At 40.7% G+C, this 19,962-nt stretch overlaps 1 protein-coding gene across 1 annotated transcript in view; it reads right to left on the bottom strand.

The window, feature by feature from the left end:
- Positions 1 to 5,294: 5,294 nt before the first annotated feature.
- The window catches only part of mosmoa (modulator of smoothened a), a 30,570-nt gene continuing 15,902 nt past the window's right edge, over positions 5,295 to 19,962 (bottom strand). Inside the window, exon 3 of the mRNA XM_031730621.2 lies at positions 5,295 to 8,977. Coding sequence (XP_031586481.1) covers positions 8,793 to 8,977 — 185 coding nt within the window. The 3' untranslated portion in view covers positions 5,295 to 8,792. The remainder of the gene's footprint in view (positions 8,978 to 19,962) is intronic.

Genomic DNA, 19,962 nt, shown 5'->3' on the forward strand with positions numbered 1-19,962 from the left:
GCAGCTAATCCAGCAGCTAATCCCGGAGCGAACAGGAAAGGGAAATGGATTTTGAACCGCAGTTTATTAAAGTGCAAGTGGAAAAAGGATTTTGAACTGCAGTTTATTAAAGTGCAACTGAAAAAAGGATTTTGAAATGCAGTTTATTAAATTGGAATTCAAAAATGAATTTTCAAATGCGTAATTTATTCTACAATTCATTATTTAAGCACAGAAATTTTCATTTCGATGCGCGTGGCTCCTGTGGTCCTCCATAGTCGGAACCATACTGAATTTCACCAGAGAAACATACACACACACACATATATGAAGAGAGGGAGAGTATGCATACTCTCAAAAAAATCTGTTGTTGGATAAACACAATTTAATCATGGCACCTTTTTCCACGTGATTTAACCAAGTACAATAACCCATTTTTGACCATGTCAAACCAACACATTTGGCATTTGGTGGTTTAATGTAATCAGATTACGTTGAATCAACGTAGTATACTTGCATGGACTTGAAGTGATTTATTTAAGTATGTAGAGTGAAAATTGTTTTAATTCATTCTACACAAGTTAAAAACTTTGGGAAAACACAATGAAATCTCATTGTTTGAACAACTACTTAAGCAATGTTTCATTGGTTCATTAGTCTTGCCTAATGAACCAATATGGGGGTTGATGATTTCATAGAGACAAATAACCATTTGCACTTGCATTCATGGGTAACTTAGAATCACCAATTAACCTAACTCTAATTACATACTGCAAACCAGCCAGATTGTGGATTTGAACCCAGGCCCTTGTTGCTGTGAGGCAACAGCACTAACCATTACGCCACCAAGCTGTCAATCCAGGTGCAACAAAACTAGGAAAGCTATGATTAAGCTGGATCATAGCTACAGAGAATTCTTTAAGTAGAATTCTCTGTAGGTTTTTGTCTTTGACAGGTTAAACCACAATAAATAGCGAGAGCATACAAGTGGTGTGGGTGTAGTTGTCTGCCTCTTAAAACTCCAGCAAATTTCCTGCAGTTTGACATCTAATGTGATCTTGTGAATTTCGTGAGTCCAGGCAACTATACCGTAACCACTCTTAATAGATTGTATCATGTCATCTCAACAAGAACAAATTAAGTTGCTGAATTTCATGCAGATGCTACATGATTTAATTACGTTCACCATAGAAACATGAAATTATTTAGTTCAAATTACAAGTTTGAATCTTGTACATGTAACAACCACTCAATTTCATTTTTTTGAGTATGCAAACGGCTACCAAACAGCCATAATTCGTCATACAATGAGAACAGGACAAATCAACAATTGACAATGACTAATTAATGACTAATTAATATTAAAATCTGTAACATAATGTATTGTTTGGAGTTTAGTCTGTTACTGTTACCATTTCTTCTTGGACCAACTGTAACCCACATAATTTCCTTAGGGATTAATAAAATATTCTGATTCTGATTGTTTCAGGATGAGCTGCTATTATCCAATGACACATCTGCTTACCTGTATCTTTTGCTCGTTTCTCCTCCTCTTCTTTGCTCTTTTTTCTAAACGGAGCACCTGATGGCTTTGAACTTGTCTTGTCCATCTTCCATTGGTTTTAATTTTGCACTCCAGTATGAACACCCATCCCCCAACGCGAGGATCACCACAACATAACCTAATAGACCTACGCCTTAGTTCACAGATTCGCTTTGTCTAGGGTTTATTTCTGGGATTTCGCACAACCCAGGATTCAAATCATGAATACATAATGGGCTTGGATTTACATCATTATGAATGAAATGTGCTCTATTTGGAAGCAGCCGGCCCCCCTCCCCTTTCGACGGGTTGTGTGTGAGACTTTAAATCATCAAACTGTAAATTATAAATTTTAAATTGTTATTGATCCCTTTAGTCCTAAAGTGTATATTTATTTTCTTATTTCTTCTTATTTATTGTTTGTTTACTTGCACTGCTGTAACTGGAGCCTCGTCGTCTCGTCTCTCTATATACTGGACTGTATGTAGCGGAGATGACAATAAAGTTTACTTTGACTTCAGCAGCGAGCAGGCGCACTGAGGGCTCTCGCGCTCACTTTTCGCGTATAGAATTTCGAAAAAACATCGGTGCAAATTATAAGTCTGTATCATAATGTCTGGTGTTTTCGTGTTTGTTGGTTTGTTTTTATTTTGGTTTTTTTTGCGAGTTGGTTATTAGATGCTGCTCCAGCCAGCCAGAGAATCCCCCGCCGCCCCGCCCTCTCCTCCCTGTGCCGCAAGCAGCAGGCGCACCTCGCAAACGGAGGGCGCCCTTACTCCCAGCAAATGGGCGATAGAGAACCGATCGGTGCCTATGCTTATTTTTATTTTTATTTTATTTATTTTTTTTGCCGATGCCCGTGATGCCGCCCCGGGCAACCGCCCGTGTCGCCCGTATCAAAAACCGCTACTGACAGTACTCATAGATTTCTGCTGTTGGTTCTTGAAATAAATTAAATATTTCCAAAAAAGCATCAGCAGTTTGTTCTTTCAGCCACTGAAAGAGTTAAATGGTTTCCCTTATTACGGTCAGTGTAGTAGAGAAGCTTTGTAAGTGAAGCAAGTGGGGAAAGACACGCAGACTTCATTAACAAATTAATCTTATTGCAGATGACTGCAATTAGTCTATGCTGGTATTTAACTGGATTCCAGTGCTATGTTTCATCAGTGAACTGTCCCATCAGACAAGTGGAAAAATGCAGGCTAATTATAATTTTGTTAAATATCTGTTTATTTTCCTTCCTTTGAATTCGGTTTCAATGTCATTATCCAAACTGCGGCCCTTTTCTTAGGAGTCAGCACGGCCCTCTGGGAAAAAAAAACAAAAACATGCTGCCCACCACTGATTTTCGTGATACTTGAGATCAAATTTCCAGAAAATGTATATTTTTTGTATTTCTACAAACATCCCTGAGCTGTCGTCAGAAAGCAGAGCAAAGTGGCCTGATGTGATGCACTGAGCTGAACTGCTGTGACCTTCTGAAATCCTAAATGGAAAGACCACTTGAGCTGAACTTGGCGCTGCAGGTCACAGAGAAGCTAATGGGAGGAGCAGTGCTGTTTCATCTTCAGCTGTGCACCGACAAGGAGAAAGTGAGAAATAAATGAAGGAGACTCTTCCTGCTGAATGGATGAGAAACATGAATAGAAAGGCCTGCTTTAATGGGCCTGGGTTGTGTGCTTATTTGTAGATTATTGTGAATAGTCCTGACATTGATTTTGTCAAGTAAGTGCCATTATTAGTGAATGAAAAGGAAATTCTATTTAGGAAAACCAATGAATGTCAATGCTGCTCGTGTTTTCCCATCAGCTGTAATCCTTTGTAGCAGGTGCTGTATATTCATTTAAAATGATATATCTAAATCAAAGCCAGAAATCTATCTGCTACTTGTCTATATACACTCAAGGGCCACTTTATTAGCTACTTATTGCTAGTACTGGGTACTACTGCTTTAACCTTCAGGTCTGCTTTAATTCTTCGTAGCATAGATTCAACAAGCTGCTGGAAACATTCCTCTATGGAGATTTTGCTCCATATTTACATGATAGCATCACACAGTTGATGCAGATTTGTCGACTGGACATCCATGATGTGACTCTCCCTTTCCATCAAGTCCCAAAGGTGCTCCAATGGATCTGTGTACAGTGAAACTGACATCTTCAAGACATCAGTTGCAGAGGATTAGAGCTTGTGACATGGTGTGGTATCCTCTCAGAAGCACCCATTAGAGCAGGCGTGTCAAACTCCAGACCTCGAAGCCCGGTGTCCTGAAACTTTTAAATGTGTCCCCGCTGCAACACACCTGAATAAAATTAGTAGGTCATTAGCAAGACTATAGGACTTGACTGCAGCCTGAGGTGGCAGCCCCTAACCCTAGTCAAGTAAATCTAAATAAATGTAAATAAATGTAAGCATTTGGAAAAATTTACTTTTATTGCACCATTTTCATTCCCTCATGAGCTGCAGTAACATGAATCAAATGGCTGAATTGCCATTTGATTCATGTTACTGAATCAAATGAAACTGACAGACCGGTGTCCTGTCAGTTTCAGGACACCGGCCCTTGAGGACTGGAGTTGGATGGGTACACTGTGGTCATAAAGAGTTGGACTTGGTCAGTAATGATACTTGGGTAGACTGTGGTGCACAAAGTGTGCCAAGAAAATGTTCCCACATTAGCAGATCAGGATGGATGCATGCTTTCTGCTGTTTATGCCAATGACTCCGAGACATATCAGACCAAACATTTCCATTCTTGCTGAGCCTCTGCCAGTTATATCCCATTTCCTCTTCTTAGCTCACGGGAGTAGCACTTAGTTTGGTCTTCTGCTGCATTAAGGTTCAATGTATTGTAACTATTGCCTTTTATCTCAAACCAGTCTGGCCATTCTCCCAGGACCTCTGGCATTTCAATCCAGAGGACCGTTGCTCACTAGACATTTTTTCTTTGCCTGAGTAGTCTCTGTAAACCCTGAGGTGGCTGTGTGGGAAAATATCAGTAGATCAGCAGATCCCGAAACATGTCCAACACGTCTGGCACCAAAAGCCATGCCACATTCAGAGTCACTTTATGTCAGCTTGAACTTCAGCAGGTCATCTTGACCAGGTATACATGCCTATGTGTACTCGAGTTGCTGTGATGGGATTGGCCAATTAAATAGTTGTGCTTGAAGACATTAAGGTCATGTTGCAATCAAACGATGCAGGGAGTAATGTTATGATCCATTATTTATTTTTCTAATTTAATCCAGTCGGGCAGTCTACAAAGGTCAATATGTGACACAGTTTGAGTGAAATTTATCCCACTGCTTTGATCTGGGTGCGAGTACTTTAAGGAGGGGGACTAATAAATTAGAAGGAGTAAAAGTGACTAAGCTCAGATAATTATAAAAATAGATTTCCAGGTCACTGAGGGGCGAGCAGAAAAAGTGAGACACGATCTTCACAGGTGCAGAGGAAATGTGCGCCTCTTGTTTATGACACTGCGGTGCTGGAGGTCTGGCTCGGCGTGAGAGCGAGAAACCATTGAGTATTTAACAAAATGCACTCAGAAAGCACTTCACTGATGCATCATGGGTAGCTGCTCTCAAATCACAGCAGGTTTGTGTCTGAGAACAAGCGCTTTTTCGATTTAATGAAGTAGGAAGAGGACAAGTACATTTGGGCCACATCCTACAAAAACATAATGAGATTAAGCTCTGCTCCGCTTCGCCCGTCATCCTCCTCTCGATTAGATTCACCCATTTTAAATAAGCACAACACAGAGACCGTGTCAGAGTCACACACACCCACTTTTCTCTTTTTATTCAGTGATAAATAATTTCCTATGATCATAGGCTTTACGTGTAGACATCCGATCAAGGCAAGAGACAAATTAGAGGGCACACATGTTGCCACCATTAGAAAATAATAGCAGAAACAAAAAAAAACCAAAACAAAAACAATGAGGTAAGAAGTTCTCTTTTTTATACATTTGTGGTGCTTCTATGTCTGTTACCTATACTGTTGAATGCACAGTGCTTTCTAATACAGAAATCCTGCCTCTTGTGTCTGTACATTATTTAAAAAAAAAGAAGAAGAAAAAAAAAAAAGAAGTAGGTCATGGCACAATACTGAACCAACCAAGACAGGGCACTGCAAAGTGTACAGAATAGCAGTATACATCATCAGACTGAGAGTAAGAAAAGTTGAGCAGGAAACAGAAAATACAAAACAAAAAGTCTAAGACTTGGCGAGTGAGCGACTGCGATCGGTTCAACACACACACGCACGTGCACACACACTTTCCAGGAGAGGTCCTAGGGTCAGCAGCTTGCATGCTCCCTACATTTACAGTATGCTATGAATGTGTGAAAGAGCTGCAATGACTGAAGGAGAATGAATCAGCAGCTATTTCGATAATAAATCAGAAATGCTAATCGGCTGCTGGTTCCAGCTTCAGCAGTGACACCTCTTTTCCCACCAGCACAGCACTGGTGCGGAGCCAGCTCTGCCTTGGTGTATTTTTGAAGAACTGGCTCACATTTTGACAGGTTTGATGGGGTAATTTCCGTGGGAAGAAAATAAAAATCACATTGGACAAATCGGTGGGCTGTATTTGCCAATCACTGGTGAATTTCTTGCAGTAGCCCTAAACGTGCCCAGTGAGAACAGTAGTTCCAACGATCCTGTGCCGACACCCCAGTGCTGGTGGAAAACGAATAATTTCTGCCTCTTGTGACATTTTTTTTTATTTGTTTAGTTAAGGAAAGGCTCTGTGAAGGCCAATGGAAGATGGATGGATACACTGTATCTGTATGAATTTGGTGCCATGTTTAACCAGAAGTGTGTGAACTACAAGGTCGTGTCGAGGGACAGAAGTCAGGCTTATCAGTTCAATCTCAACATTCACTGATATTTTTTTTATTTTTTAACTTTCGAGAGACTCGCACGTCCCAAGGATGTTATCCATATCAAATCAACCTCGATAAGTCCACTTCTAAATCCTAACTAAGAGCCTTCTAGTAAATTCAAAACTTGCCTGAGGATCATTGTGACTTTAAACCTTCCTCTGCCAACATGTATGACAAAAATAACGTGACATCTGTTAGCGCAGGCTAACATTTCCAGTCCTGGACTTCTCAATTTTTGTAACATTGCACTGGTGCTACCACTGCCCAGCTGGGCTGAAGACACGATTGTGTTGGTTTTTACTTCCTTTAAAGATATATCAGTATAAAAGTTCAGAAATTCACAGATTATTACCTTTACTCTTATACCAGTGCTGATGAGGAGGATGTGTCTGAGTGGCAACTACTGTAGCGAGTGGTCGCACCCTCACTGTTAGTATAAATGGTACAGAGCGCTGCAATATTACATCGTTCAAACCTCCTAATTGATTATATTTGTTAAAGGAGCATTCTTTTTGTTGTATTTTATGCAGTTTCTATTTGTAGGAAGATACAGGAAACAACCTCAGACATCACCCTGATGAAGGCAAGACAGCTAAGAACCTGTGGTGAGCAAAGAGTGGTGCAAATTAATCTGGACACTGATAAAGTAATTACTACAATAAAACCATGTTAGCTTGCACACAGCGCAGTGTGTGTGCAGGGCTTTCCCCCTCACAGAGGACTTTTTGGGCTCCTTTAAAGGATTCTTATGCCAGAATCACCAAATTCTTTTATTAATTAAAGGTTTAATTTTAATGTGAAGTGTTCAAACCTACAGGAAAATAACTCACTGAAGGTTCACTGCAGGCCAGGAAAAACTCTGCAAGGGTAAATATATTTTTGTATTTGTGTGCGTTTATGTATGTGTGTGTGTTGCATTCACAGACATCACGAGCAGCAAACCGAGGCACAGCCCCCCTATGCATGGACCTGACCTGCAGTCCCTTCACTGATGCACAAAGAGAGAACGAAAGAAAGAAAGAAAGAACAAACTGCTCCTGGCTCACTTACTTCCTGTCCAACATTAAAGGAGAATACCACTGATTTTTCAGCATTCGCATGTTATTTTCACACCACTTAACTTCCAGCTTCCACTCAGAACACCCAACAATACGTGGGTCCATCCCAACACTGCAGTGATCCCTACAAAATACTTTGAAAAGGCCACTAGGCGTGTGGCTGTGCTTAACGCAATTAAGTGTATTACTATAAATACGAGGTGCGTTTATGATGATTATTCTCTAAATTCACAGTCTTCTAGTTACTGGCTGTGGGAGTGTATCAGCGTGATGGCGTTAGCTGATGGCTTAGCAGAGCTGTCTACACTCACTAATACTTTGCTGCTATTAATAACACTATGAAAGGTCTTACAGTAAGTGGCATTCTCCTTAATGGTGCTTGACCTTGTATTCTGCTGCCCAGGGAGGTCAGCCTCCCCTTTGGGGCTACCTGCTCCTGAGCAGTAGCCGGCTGGAGACAAAAGAGGAAGCACACCTGCATCTTCCTCTCATCCACAGCAGCCCGTGTGTGGCCCCCTGACAGCTGCGATCGCAGCTGCTCATCTCTCCCACACACCTGGTGCTGTGCAAATGTGACAGGAGAGAATAAACCCCGCTCTAAAGCTAAGCTTTTACAATCTCCCACACCCCCCCAAGGGTTCCCTTCAAGGGTTCAGCTCAGTGAACCTCAGTAACACTCAAACAACTTCAGTGGACAAAGGTGGTGGGGGAGGAAGAAGAAGAAGAAGTAGAAAAAAAAGAACACAAATTGTACAACAACAGAAAAAACACAAAACTAAAAATAGCTAAGAGAAGCCAAAAACAGCAACAGGAGCGGTCGTGACGGCGCAGATGAGTGCTGAGAGCGGCGAGGTGGGGCGGGTGGCCGGAAATCAAGTCGAGGAGTGACTTTAGTGGTCCTCAAGAAATGTGCGCCAGCGTTGTGGTCGCGGTTGCCATGACAGCAGCACATTAAGCACCCTTTCCAACAGAACAACAACAGAGAGACACCATTTTTCTTTTTTTTTCTTCTTTTTTTTCTTTTAAATCAACAGTGGCAGGGTGCTGCAGCAGCCTCGGCTGCCCTCGCACTCCCCCAACCTTTTGCGTCCATGTCCCCTTTTAGTGTTTTGTTCATTTATTCATCTTTTTAGTCGCTGGGTACTCCACGGTGCTGCGGTCCCTCGACACATAAGCAGAAACTTCCCCCGTTTCAGGCTTCTGGCCAGAGTTAGTCGTTTTTGATTTTCAGTCATTTTTGCATGTGTGTTTGTTTTTTTTAAATCCCATGACATTTTCAGAGCCTCTCGTGTCAGTCCAGAGGCGACAGCGTTGGAGTCCTCAGCCCGGGAGGCAAACTTTGCCTGCAAACAGCAGTCCCACTATGGTGAAGAAGATGGAGAGGACGAACAGCACGTATGAGGAGCCGACCACCGTGTTGTTGGGAAGCTTGTACGGCTGGCCTCCCACCTCGTTGATATAGAAGCCTATTGGGAAGATGAGCGCCGCCATGCAGAACAGGATCACTGGAAGCAAGGGAGGGAGAGAGGAAAAATATTAGTTCCTTAAAAGATGACTCAAATTAATCTGTAGCTTTTTCTCAATGCACGGAAATCTTGTGTGTAAAATAAGCTCTGGGGACAGACTGAACTGATAAATGACACTAAAGGAGTGTCAGCTCTTATTCTAGTCTTTGTTCTCCACAGTGGATTCAGAAAATTAAGCCTAACCTCATCAGCTTGAGCAGAAAGCATAGCCTCAAACTGACTTCAATTTTCGGGAGTTCATTAGTGAGATACAACACCGCCTTTCAAATGGTGTAATTGTCCCTTCAGAAGCAAACAGACCCATGGCATGTAGATAATTCTGCCTCGCATTTTCACAAAGATGAGAGGCAGAGGCAGTCAATTATGTAATGTTAATGTGCGTCATAGATTATACATTAGTCTGACAAGCATACACTAGCCTGAGTCCAAGCTCGCCCAAACCAAATTTTGTCCCCTGTAGAAATGAGACATTTCTATTTTTAGTTATATCTTCCTCCGAAGAGGAAACAAAAAGGGCAGCTGCGCAGACATCACTGAAAATACCTCGAAGACTTCAACATTCAGTTATGATCAGCAGCTGACTGCAGAAAATCGGAGAAATGAAACACTCACAGAGAGACGTGTTCATGAAAGCAGCAGCTGGAACTTTCTATAGACAGAAGATTTAAGTGTTTTCAGTGCATGCTTCAAAGCACACCATATATGACTACAAGGTAAACGCAGCGCTACAATCATTAAAGTGAAACTTAACCAAGAAAGTGAAAAAGCAATAACTTATAACTTTTCTGTCACATTTTAATACACACTAATACACTCAAAAAAATTTAAGGAGACACTTGATCCTCAGCAAACCTCAGAGATGTCCGTCTGTCCAGCGAGGAAGCAGAAACTACTGTGAATCTATTACTGTGTCTTTTGTCCCGTCTCCCTCCCCTCATCCCCAACCAGTCATGACTGCACCTCTCTGAGCCTGGTTCTGCTGCAGGTTTCTTCCTGTAAAAAGGGAGTTTTTCCTTCCCACTGTCTCCAGCTGCGTGCTCTTAGGGGGTCTTCTAACTGTTGGGATTTTCTTTGTATTATGATAGGGTCTCTAGCCTACCATGCAAAGCATCTTGAGGCGACTGCTGCTGTGATTTGGCACTAGCCTTGCTGTTTTGCGGGATTTTTTTTTTTTTTTTTTCTCAATGCAATTTTGCATGCTTTTTCCCCCCCTTTTTTTTTGGTTTTAAACAGTGCATTGTGTTCTGCATCCTGATTGGCTGTAGACCACTGTCAATCAATCTTATGCCGTGTCTCCTGTACAGTACAGAATGCGTTCAGCTTGTCAAATTTACATAAATAGTCGATCACTAGCAGTGTGACTCTGAAGTGCTGTGCTGTATGTTTGTAAGTTTTCTCCCCAACAAACATAACAATGTCAATGAAACGTTTTGCACCGTCGAAGGCAACCGCGGGTGCCTTTGGTTTCATTTTATAATACTAGACTTATTTTTCTACGAAGGTTTGAACTTTGAGAGAAAAGAATGAAAATGTTCATGCCTGTCTGGGAAAAGTGTATAAAGTGTGTAGTGAGGGGTTTTACAGCCTTAAAACATCTATAATAATTGTAAAAAAAAATTAAAGCTGACTACTTCGCAGATTTCATCTATTGCGGGTTATTTTTAGAATGTAACTGCCGCGATAAATGAGGGACGACTGTATATCAAATTTAATTGAAACTGAACTTGGCCTTCTTTGGTGCAAATCACAGTAACAATAATAGGTGCACTGCAGAGGCAACATCAAGACAACCCCCACAGAGGGAATGGTTTTGCAGGTGGTGGCCACAGACCATTGCTCTCTCCTGATCCCTCCTGACTAATTTGTCTCTAGTTTGGCTTTTTTTGGTAGTGTCCTTCTCACTGCTGCTAGCAAGCTCACCTGCAGCGTGAGATTTACTTAAATGGAAAATCTACCAGCATGCTGCTTTGTGGGCGTTACATTCAGACCCTGATTCAGTGCTTACTTATATAAAAAAATATAAGTTCAGGTGACAAAATTTTTCCTTCATCTTCAATAAACCTGTGAGGTCATGAGATTACTGAAGAGTGTTTGGGGGACTGACAGTACGGAAAGGCTGGAAACCACTAATGTGCTGTGCATTTATACAGAGTAGGCACACACACAGTTGAGCTTTGTTATTCACAGATGTGCAGCTCAGCATCAAAATCTTGATAAAATACTGATTAACTTTGTTTGAACTTTGAGTGATGTTCATAATAAATGTGCAACATTTTCTAAGGAACCATGTCAACGTCCTCTCCAGACCTTTGTCTCAAATATCCCAGAAATCGTCCTCTTTGCCAGTTATGCTTGCATTCTGCCATGGTTTATATTGAAATAATATTTCTTACAGCACTTGAAGGCAGCATTTTTCCACAGTTAAATGTTTTAGCGAATCTCTAATAAGCCACCCAGCGGTAACGGGCTTGATTTAAGCTTTCAAGTTTGTAAAGTTTGTGTGTGAATTATTTGTTGGTAAATCATTAACTTCTTCCCTCGAGCTCAAAATGAATTGACACCATTTCCCAGACTAGCAAAATGTAGCATTAGTTTCAGTAAATGCTCCTCCAAGAACCATAAACAAGCTCTTTATGCCACCTCAGGCTGATTAACACAGTACATTTCTCTACAAGCTTAAAGGTGCAGATCAGTAATCACATTTTAAGCTTTCTAAACAAGCACACTGCAGCTCTGTTTATACGCTGCAAGTCAAGTCAAATCCAGAAAAGGGATTTACCAAATTTACAAATGTTAGAAGCTGTGGCGGAAATGACACGTTTGCCGATGTTGTAGTTTCCCGAGACTGCCACTAGATGTTACATGAGAGGTGTGATTTACTGATTGAACCTTTAGTCAGGCACAAAAAACGTGTTCATCAAAGTAGAAAAGATATAGTCTTAAGATTTTAAGTTAGAAAAGCAAAAGCAATGCTGAAGGAAACGCCATCGACAACACCAACCAGAACAGACCAAATACACAAAGTTCTCTGAGAAAGAGAGAAGATTTCCGAGGCTGAGGTATAGGACAGCAAAACTCCACTCCATCAACTACTTTACCCACAATGCAACTCAACCGCAATATAGACCCAAAATAAACCCAAAATAAAACACAACAGCAAATACATTAATTAGATTTCATACAAATATTGACACTTTCGTCACTGAATAAAAACCGAGATGAAAATGTTCTGAGGAGACTACGTCCAATCAGAAGTGTAGAAAGGCGGGGCAAGTTTGGAGGTGATCCAATTAGTTCAGCTAACTGCTTTCCTCCCAGTTTCTAATGAAAATGCGACAAAATGTCAACGCTTAGGAGGAAGAGATGAGTAGATGCATTTCACATTTGATGGCAAGGAAAATAAGATGCTTTCTAAACTGTGTGGAGCAACTTTCCCTGGTAAAATACGACAAAGTTTACACTTTAGATTTTAGTGACCTTCATCAACTTCCGATGATATTTAGTTGACAAAAACTAAAAGCATTCAGGAGCTTGTAAAACCACTTTTAGCAGCAATAGCTTGAAAAAAAAAGAAAGAAAGAAAGACAGAAAAACTTTTCTAAATGACTTTATCAGTATCTCACATCATTGTGAGGGAATTCTGGCCCACTCCTTTTACAATGACGCTTCGGTTCATTGAACTCTACAGGCATTTGTTGATGCACAGCTCCCTTCAGGTCCCTCTGCAGCATAACAATCAGGATGAGGTCTGGACTTTGAGTCACTGCAACACCTTGTTTCTTTTCTTTTTCAGCCATTCGATTGTATATTTGCTTTGATATTTGGGATCATTGTGCTGCTGTATGACCTGTGTTGCCCTCTTCTCTTTAGAGAAAAGGATTTCTTCTGGTAACCCAATTGTGCTGCCATGAACTTTAACATCTAGCATGCTAACTAGCCTGTAGAGTGAGATTTGCTCTTGGGGGTTTTTTCTTTCCCCTTTTTTCTTTTTTAGCAGTTTCTCTGAGCAGCTATGCCAATGGATCATGATGAAGTAGAGCTGTAGCTCTAAGGTTTAAAAAAGAAAAAAATTACAGAGCCACTTAAAGCACAGTATGACCTTGGGGTGACACTTGCTGGGACAGGGATTTCTGGGAAGATTGTGGAAAATATTCAAGACAGTCAACTTGTGAATGATCTCTCGGTGCACAATGATAAACTTCACAATTGCTTCAAAATGGCCTTATAACTCCTCCCAGCATCAACAGCAATGATGGCTTTCTGTTGGCACCTCAATGCTCCAGATCTGCAAACAGCCAAAGCTCTCACTTGCTGATGAGCAGTTAATCAGCTGCACTTATTTCTTGTTAAATGGCGAGAGCGTAATATTACATATATTGTATTTAATCTACGACCTGCTAAGGACCAGATAATTTTCTTTTTTTTTATTATTAAACAGCTACATATCAGAGAACTCTGTGAATTTAATGTCTCAGTGTGTCTTCCGAGTACACGTCGTAGAGGTCAGGCTCCTACAGGAGCTGAGCTACCATGGGACATGTTTTTTTTTCCTGTGTTAACCTGGTTTCCTTGTGCAAATCCAATTCCGCTGATTGGTGAGCTCTGACAATCACCATCAAGCCCTGTGGGATCAATTAGCGCAGCACGTTGACCACATGCTGGGAATCGCTGCATTTGCAACAGGCACCACTCTCAATAAACAGTGTGATGTTCTGCTCAACACACAGTGGGCAAGTCAGCAGCTGCAGAGCAAGCACAGCAGAGATCAGGGATGAAGCCATCGTGTGGTTTTATTAAACTGTCCAGGAAGTAGGTGAATGATTGAATAACAAAGCTGCTGCCAATAGGAAAGGCTCCCTTTTCTCTTCCTTCCTTTGAAAGTGTTGTAACTGAAGCTCGCGGTCCAGTTGAGACAACTTATGTAACTCACAGTGACGTTAAGCAGCAAAGCAAACTGTGACTTTTGAATCCAAATCAATGGCTGTGCAGAAATAGCTTCAAGTAATTAAAAATAACTCTGATCTATCAAAGAGCTTTTCACCATTTTTGTGTGTATTGTTTTGCTTTAGATCAACACTTCTTTCTGCACTGCCTGTAGCAGCAACACCGCAAATGGAAACTGCATTAGATGTCCTTTCCTACATCAGTTCAGAGTGACTTCCTTGTTGTTTAGAAAAAGTTGTGTGTCTGTACTCTAGAAGCCCTGTTGACTTATTGAGGTTATGTCATAGTGAAATGTTGTGAAAGCATAAAGAGCCATTTTCAGATTAGACAGACATTATAGGAGAGAAATGCAATGCTCAAAGCACCCTGAGTAGAAATCAATGCCAGACGGCGAAGATGGCAGTTTACCCCGAAGAGCCAATAAGAAATCCGAACTTTGAAATATATGAGCCGGTCCTGCTCTTGCACTGATGTGTGAATACAAGTTCAAGACAGCACTAATTGTGTGGTGACAGGCGTATCAACTCATTACTGTCACAAAGATGTAGATAAGTGGTGGCAGTTTGGCTCACCTGGTTAAGCAGGTGACCATGTGTCATGGAGGCTCGATGCAGCGGTTTGGGTTCGATTCTGACCCAGGGATCTTTGCTGTGTGTCTTCCCCAAAGCTCTAGCCGCACTCTCCTATTAAAAAAGCTTCACTGTTCAAATAAATAAAAGGGGAAAATGCCCCAAAACATAATGTTTTAAATACAAATTATAATACATGCAGTTTCATCCTTGTGAGCTTTAAAAATTAAAGTTCAGAAGGGCTTTAAAATAACTGCCTGGAGGCAACACCAAGATAGCTGCCCAGCAACGCTTGCTTTTAAAAAGGACTGATCGTCAGTCCTTTTAAAGATGACCGGGTTACAAGTAGAGTTGTCACAGAACTAGAATTTCATACTCGATACAAATACCCAGAAAAATATTCAATATCATTTTCTATACCACGGGGTACAGAAGTATAGAAGATTTAGTTTTAATGTAACTAATTAACATTAGGTTTGGAGGTTTTATTCATTTTAGAAATGATTTAGATAATTTCATTTCAGATGGTGGAGGTAAAATATAATTTAGAACTTACTAATAAACAAATACCTAATGTATCTAAATCATTAAATTATTGTACAAGAAGTATTATGGTAAAGTTAAAAAGGGTCTTTGGATAAAGTATAGTATTAGTTATGTTAAAATAAAGAAGTGGTAGACTGTATCAGTCACTGGATGAGTTTTAAAACTGACCTGACACTTTGCTACAGCAAAAATAAGAAACACATTTTAATCAATTATTTTAAAGTAGAAAAAGTAGAAAAGTTTATAATCTTTTCCACATCTGCCTGCAGCCTTTTTCTCATCCACGGTTCACCCTAATCCACCTCGGTCTGCAGCTCGTCCCATCCTCCTCTGCAAAGACGGGCTTTAAACCCGCGTGATCACTCTGCTCTGGATTTCACTCCACTTGCTCGGCTTAGTTCTCTTCAGTTCATCTATGGCTTCGGCGCAGATCTGCACGGCCAGCAACCCGGCCGCTTCCCCATGTGTCTGTGACACCACCAAGACTACACCACTAGGACTCCTCCATCCATGAGCTGCAGTCCACTAGCCGAATGTTAATAACAATTTGCTAATGTGGGTAACTGCTAATAGTTAAATGGATAATGTTAACATGAGCTTTGCTGGCCTCTTTAAATTCCTCCTGAAGTATTGTTCGAGGGAAGGAGCTGTGTGCTCTGCATCAAGCGGAGGAGGCACAACAGCAAAGTTAGTATGATATTGTTGCAAATGAGTTTCTTAATGTTAATTTTAGTATCTGAGCCTCAATTTTTTTTGACAAAACCTATTAACAAAGTTTAATATTTCGCTCTACAGTTTCCTGAAAAAGAAAAATCTGAGACAGATTAAAGGTTTTACCAAGGTGTAGAATATGCATAAAATAACATAAAATGACTAAACTGTTAAAATAAAGCAAAAAGTCTGTTTTTAGATTCTCCTGGAATTTAAAATCCAGACAGTTTAAAGTTTTATACTCTTTTTTCCTTAAGGCAAAGATATATAAATCCAATAAGTGAGTCGTGCCTATCTGTTTGCCACATTACCCCAAAAATATAATAAAACTAGGAATATTTATGGGTTGGCAACCAAGCTGTAACTGCGCCTGCATTTAATCTAAACAAGATTAACCCAGTGTGACATTCACGCAGCTATTTCACTAACTAATAAACCGGTTTTACAGTGTTGTGCTCCTATTAGCCGTTTTTCATCACAAATAAAAATTCCTGCATCATCTGATGAGGTTTTACTCATAAACCTACCGGTTTGCTTGCCTCCCCTCTGTTAGCGAGCAAAAAAGATCCCAGCAGAGTAAACTTGCATCACAATTCGAGTTTAGATTCATGCCCGCTCATTACTCCGGACATGTGTTTATTCGTGAGGCGAGCTAAAAGGCAGCCAAAAATACACGACTCAGCGTTACACCTGAAAACTTGAGCAAAGTGCACTTCACGGTCAGATGCTTCTCTTAAGTGTTTCAACCAGTGACATATGGAGCCTTCACAGAAGCAGTCATTCTTTGCACTCAAACAAGAGAGCTGCAGCAATTATCCGATTAATTCTGTAGTTGATTGACAGAAAATTCATTTAAAAACAACCATCAGCTACTTAATCATTTATGCACCTTTTCTAAAATAGTAAATGTACAATACTTGAGCTTTCAAAGCACTTTCTTTCCACAAGGCTCATTCACCCATTTACACATACTCACTCGTACATAAACCCCTTTCTATGCCTAAATGCTTTTAACTTAACAGTCTCACACACTCACACACACACACACACACACACACACACACACACACACACGTACGTCAATGGATGCATCCTAGAAGCTTGCACAAGGATACTTCAACACATAAGACTGGAGGAGCCAGAGATCGAACCACCACGCTTCCAATTAGAGGATTCTTTTCTATAGGATGCTGATTTGATTTTTTTAAATTCTATTCAGAACATTATTTTAACATATTTATATTATTTCTGTGAATTCACCGGTGCAGCATTTTCCCTACATCTGGGGAGAAGTGTCATGGTTTTCAGTGCTGTAGCACTTTTAATCCAGACGATCTAATATAGAGGTCTAATCTGCACCAGTAACCACTAACAGCAACTATGAGAGCTGCACTTGCTTGTTAGTGTATCACTAAAGAGACCGATGCTGCTCATTAACTGTTCAGATGACTCTTTGCATTAGAAATGTGACAGATTTAAATAACAAGATACTGCACAGATAAGTTAGAGGTCATTTAGAAGCAGGCAGCATGAGTTGAGCCAACCAAACAGCAGATAACGAAGATTTCATGCACAGCATATACTCTATATTTCCGTAAGTATTCACTCACTCATTAAAATCATTGAATTCAGGTGTTCAAATCCGTTCCATGGCCACATGTCTATAAAATCAAGCAGCTAGGCACGCAGACTGCTTCAACAAACATTCCTGAGAGAATGAGTGTCTCTTATTTTCCAGCGTGGTACCATGATAGGGCGCCACCTGATGGACGAGTCTCACTGCTTTGTGCCAAGTGTAAACTTTGGTGGAGGGGGGATTATGTTGTGTGGTTGTCTTTCCAGGAGTTGGACTCAGCCCCTTACTTCCAGTGAAAGGAACTCGTAATGTTTCGGCATAACAAGGCTTCGTCTCTCAAGTTCATATGTGTGTGAAGACAGATGAGAGAATAATTTTGGCAATATAGTGCATCTTTACGGCTCCAGAAGGATCATTTAGTAGCTCTTTCTGTGAAATGTTTCAGTTGAACTGTTGTATAAGGTGTATAATCACATGCTAGTTTTTCCAGATAGGACTATCTGAAGAAATCAAACCTGAATTTTGATTCCATTAAGCTTGTTTGGTGGTTCTTCCTTCAGCAGTCAGATTCTAATAACTTCTTGTGCTCTGCAGTTTTACCCCTGGAAACATGCGTCCACATCAGAAATGGTTCAGTGCTCCACCAGCAGGCATACCACCAGTGTGAGCACCACTGGTTTATGTTGCTGGTAGTCTCTGACTCTCCTGACTGCTAATGTTTGTTTTTTTTATTCAGGTCTTTAAAGAGTATCTCTTATTGTGCACCAGCAGTAGTCCCAGATTACGTTTTAATCAGTTAGACACAACACAATTCAGCTCTGACATTGCAACTCATAAACCTGAATCACATAAATGTGCAAATACCCAGAGAAGGACCATAAGCAGCAGTTAAACCCGCTTTAAGAATGAACACAAGATTTCCTCAACTCATATATTTGAAACACGACACTGATGCCTTGACTCACTTTTCTCAGGATGGATCATAGATTTTTAACTCAAAATTTGCAGGATCTGGGTGGCTTCTCTTGCAAAACAAACACAATAAAAAAAGGATCAATAGGCTATTTAAGAAAGTTGGCATCCATGGAAACCAGTTCAGTGTTAAATCTAGAAGAAATATTTTGTGTAAAGTGGTAAAAAAAAAGTATCTGGAGCTGTAAATAATATCTAAAGAGAGAAAAGGCTGCTTTGTTCATTTTCTAACTTCATTAATTAGCGAATTGTTTGCAGTTACTGTTAACGAATCTTCACAATGACATTTTCTATAACTCTACATCCACTCCACCCCCACAGATGACCTTCATACTTTGGGGGAAAACGCTGCTGGTGTGCACATAGCGATACACAGAGGCGGGCCTGTGCCAGTTACACAAAGCTGTCCATTCAAGTCCCGATGGCCTGGAGCCAGTAACACTACACACTGCCCACCTCCTCTCAACCTTCATCACCTGTTTTGCCCAAAATGAACCAGCCCTGCCTTCTTGCTACCAGCTTCACTTTATTCCTCTCTTTCCATTTGCATCCTTACATGGGCAACAACCTCTCACTTTATGTCTAAAAACAAGATTACTCACTCAGCTTGCCATCTTTACCATCACACCAGTTTTTTTCTCACTTAACCCCCCCCGCCCATTCTCTCAACCACATGAAATATTTTAGACATCGCAGCAAAAATTCAGCAACATCAGGCAGTTTTCTCCCCTTTTCATCCACCTTACCCGCTCAAGAGTTACAAAGAGAATCCCAGGTAGACCATCAGTCTCTAAAGTGCCAACTAATGGGGGTACTAAAAATAGAAAAAGTGATGCTTTTCTATCACTTCTCCCTCTGTTGCCACAGGCGTAGCTTCATCTCTCAAATAGATCACAAGTCTTTTCCTCCTCCAACCTTTTTTTCCTCATTTATTTCCTTGCTGGTAATCGTTTTCATGCTTTAAAGCTGAACTAAAAATATACCTCTTGTCTAATATGCCCAGCAGAAGCTGTACATGGGAAGGGAGGAGAATGGTGGTGGTGGGGGTAACAACTGCTCACAATTGCCATGGCAACGCTCTTACTTTCCTTTGAGTACAGTCGTTAAACAATGACTCGACTGCTTTCATCTTAGCATGTAACACTGTTTTGTGATTGGTGGACAGGCAGTTTGTGCAGCGGGGGGGAAAAAAAAAATAAAATAAAAATCGGGATTCTGAAAAGCGGTGATTCATCACATGATCAGGAAAAAAAAAAAAGTAAAAATAAAAAATATGAATCCGCAATCGGCCAGGCAGGAAAAAGAAACTTTAATGCTTATGGAGAGAGAGAAAAAATACACAGGCTTTCAAACAATTTTTGCAGGGCATTGTGACTTCACATACCACTGCTGCATCTGTATGAGCACGTTCAGGTTTGTCTTTGTCTGACCAATCAAACGCCACCCTCCTACACGGCCTTACGAAACCAGCCCAGCCACAGTCAGTACGCGAGATGGAAGTTCTTATCGAGTGGTGGAAGCGTACCTTTACAAAAATCATGTCTGGGGGAAAAAAAGAGGAGCCGCGATTTCAAGGCAAAGAGGGAGATTTAAAAAAAAAAAAAAAAAAAATACACTAGAGAATTGCTGTGGCACATAAGCCACCC

Source organism: Oreochromis aureus, linkage group 4 (assembly GCF_013358895.1).
Source record: "Oreochromis aureus strain Israel breed Guangdong linkage group 4, ZZ_aureus, whole genome shotgun sequence".
Classification (NCBI taxonomy): domain Eukaryota; kingdom Metazoa; phylum Chordata; class Actinopteri; order Cichliformes; family Cichlidae; genus Oreochromis; species Oreochromis aureus.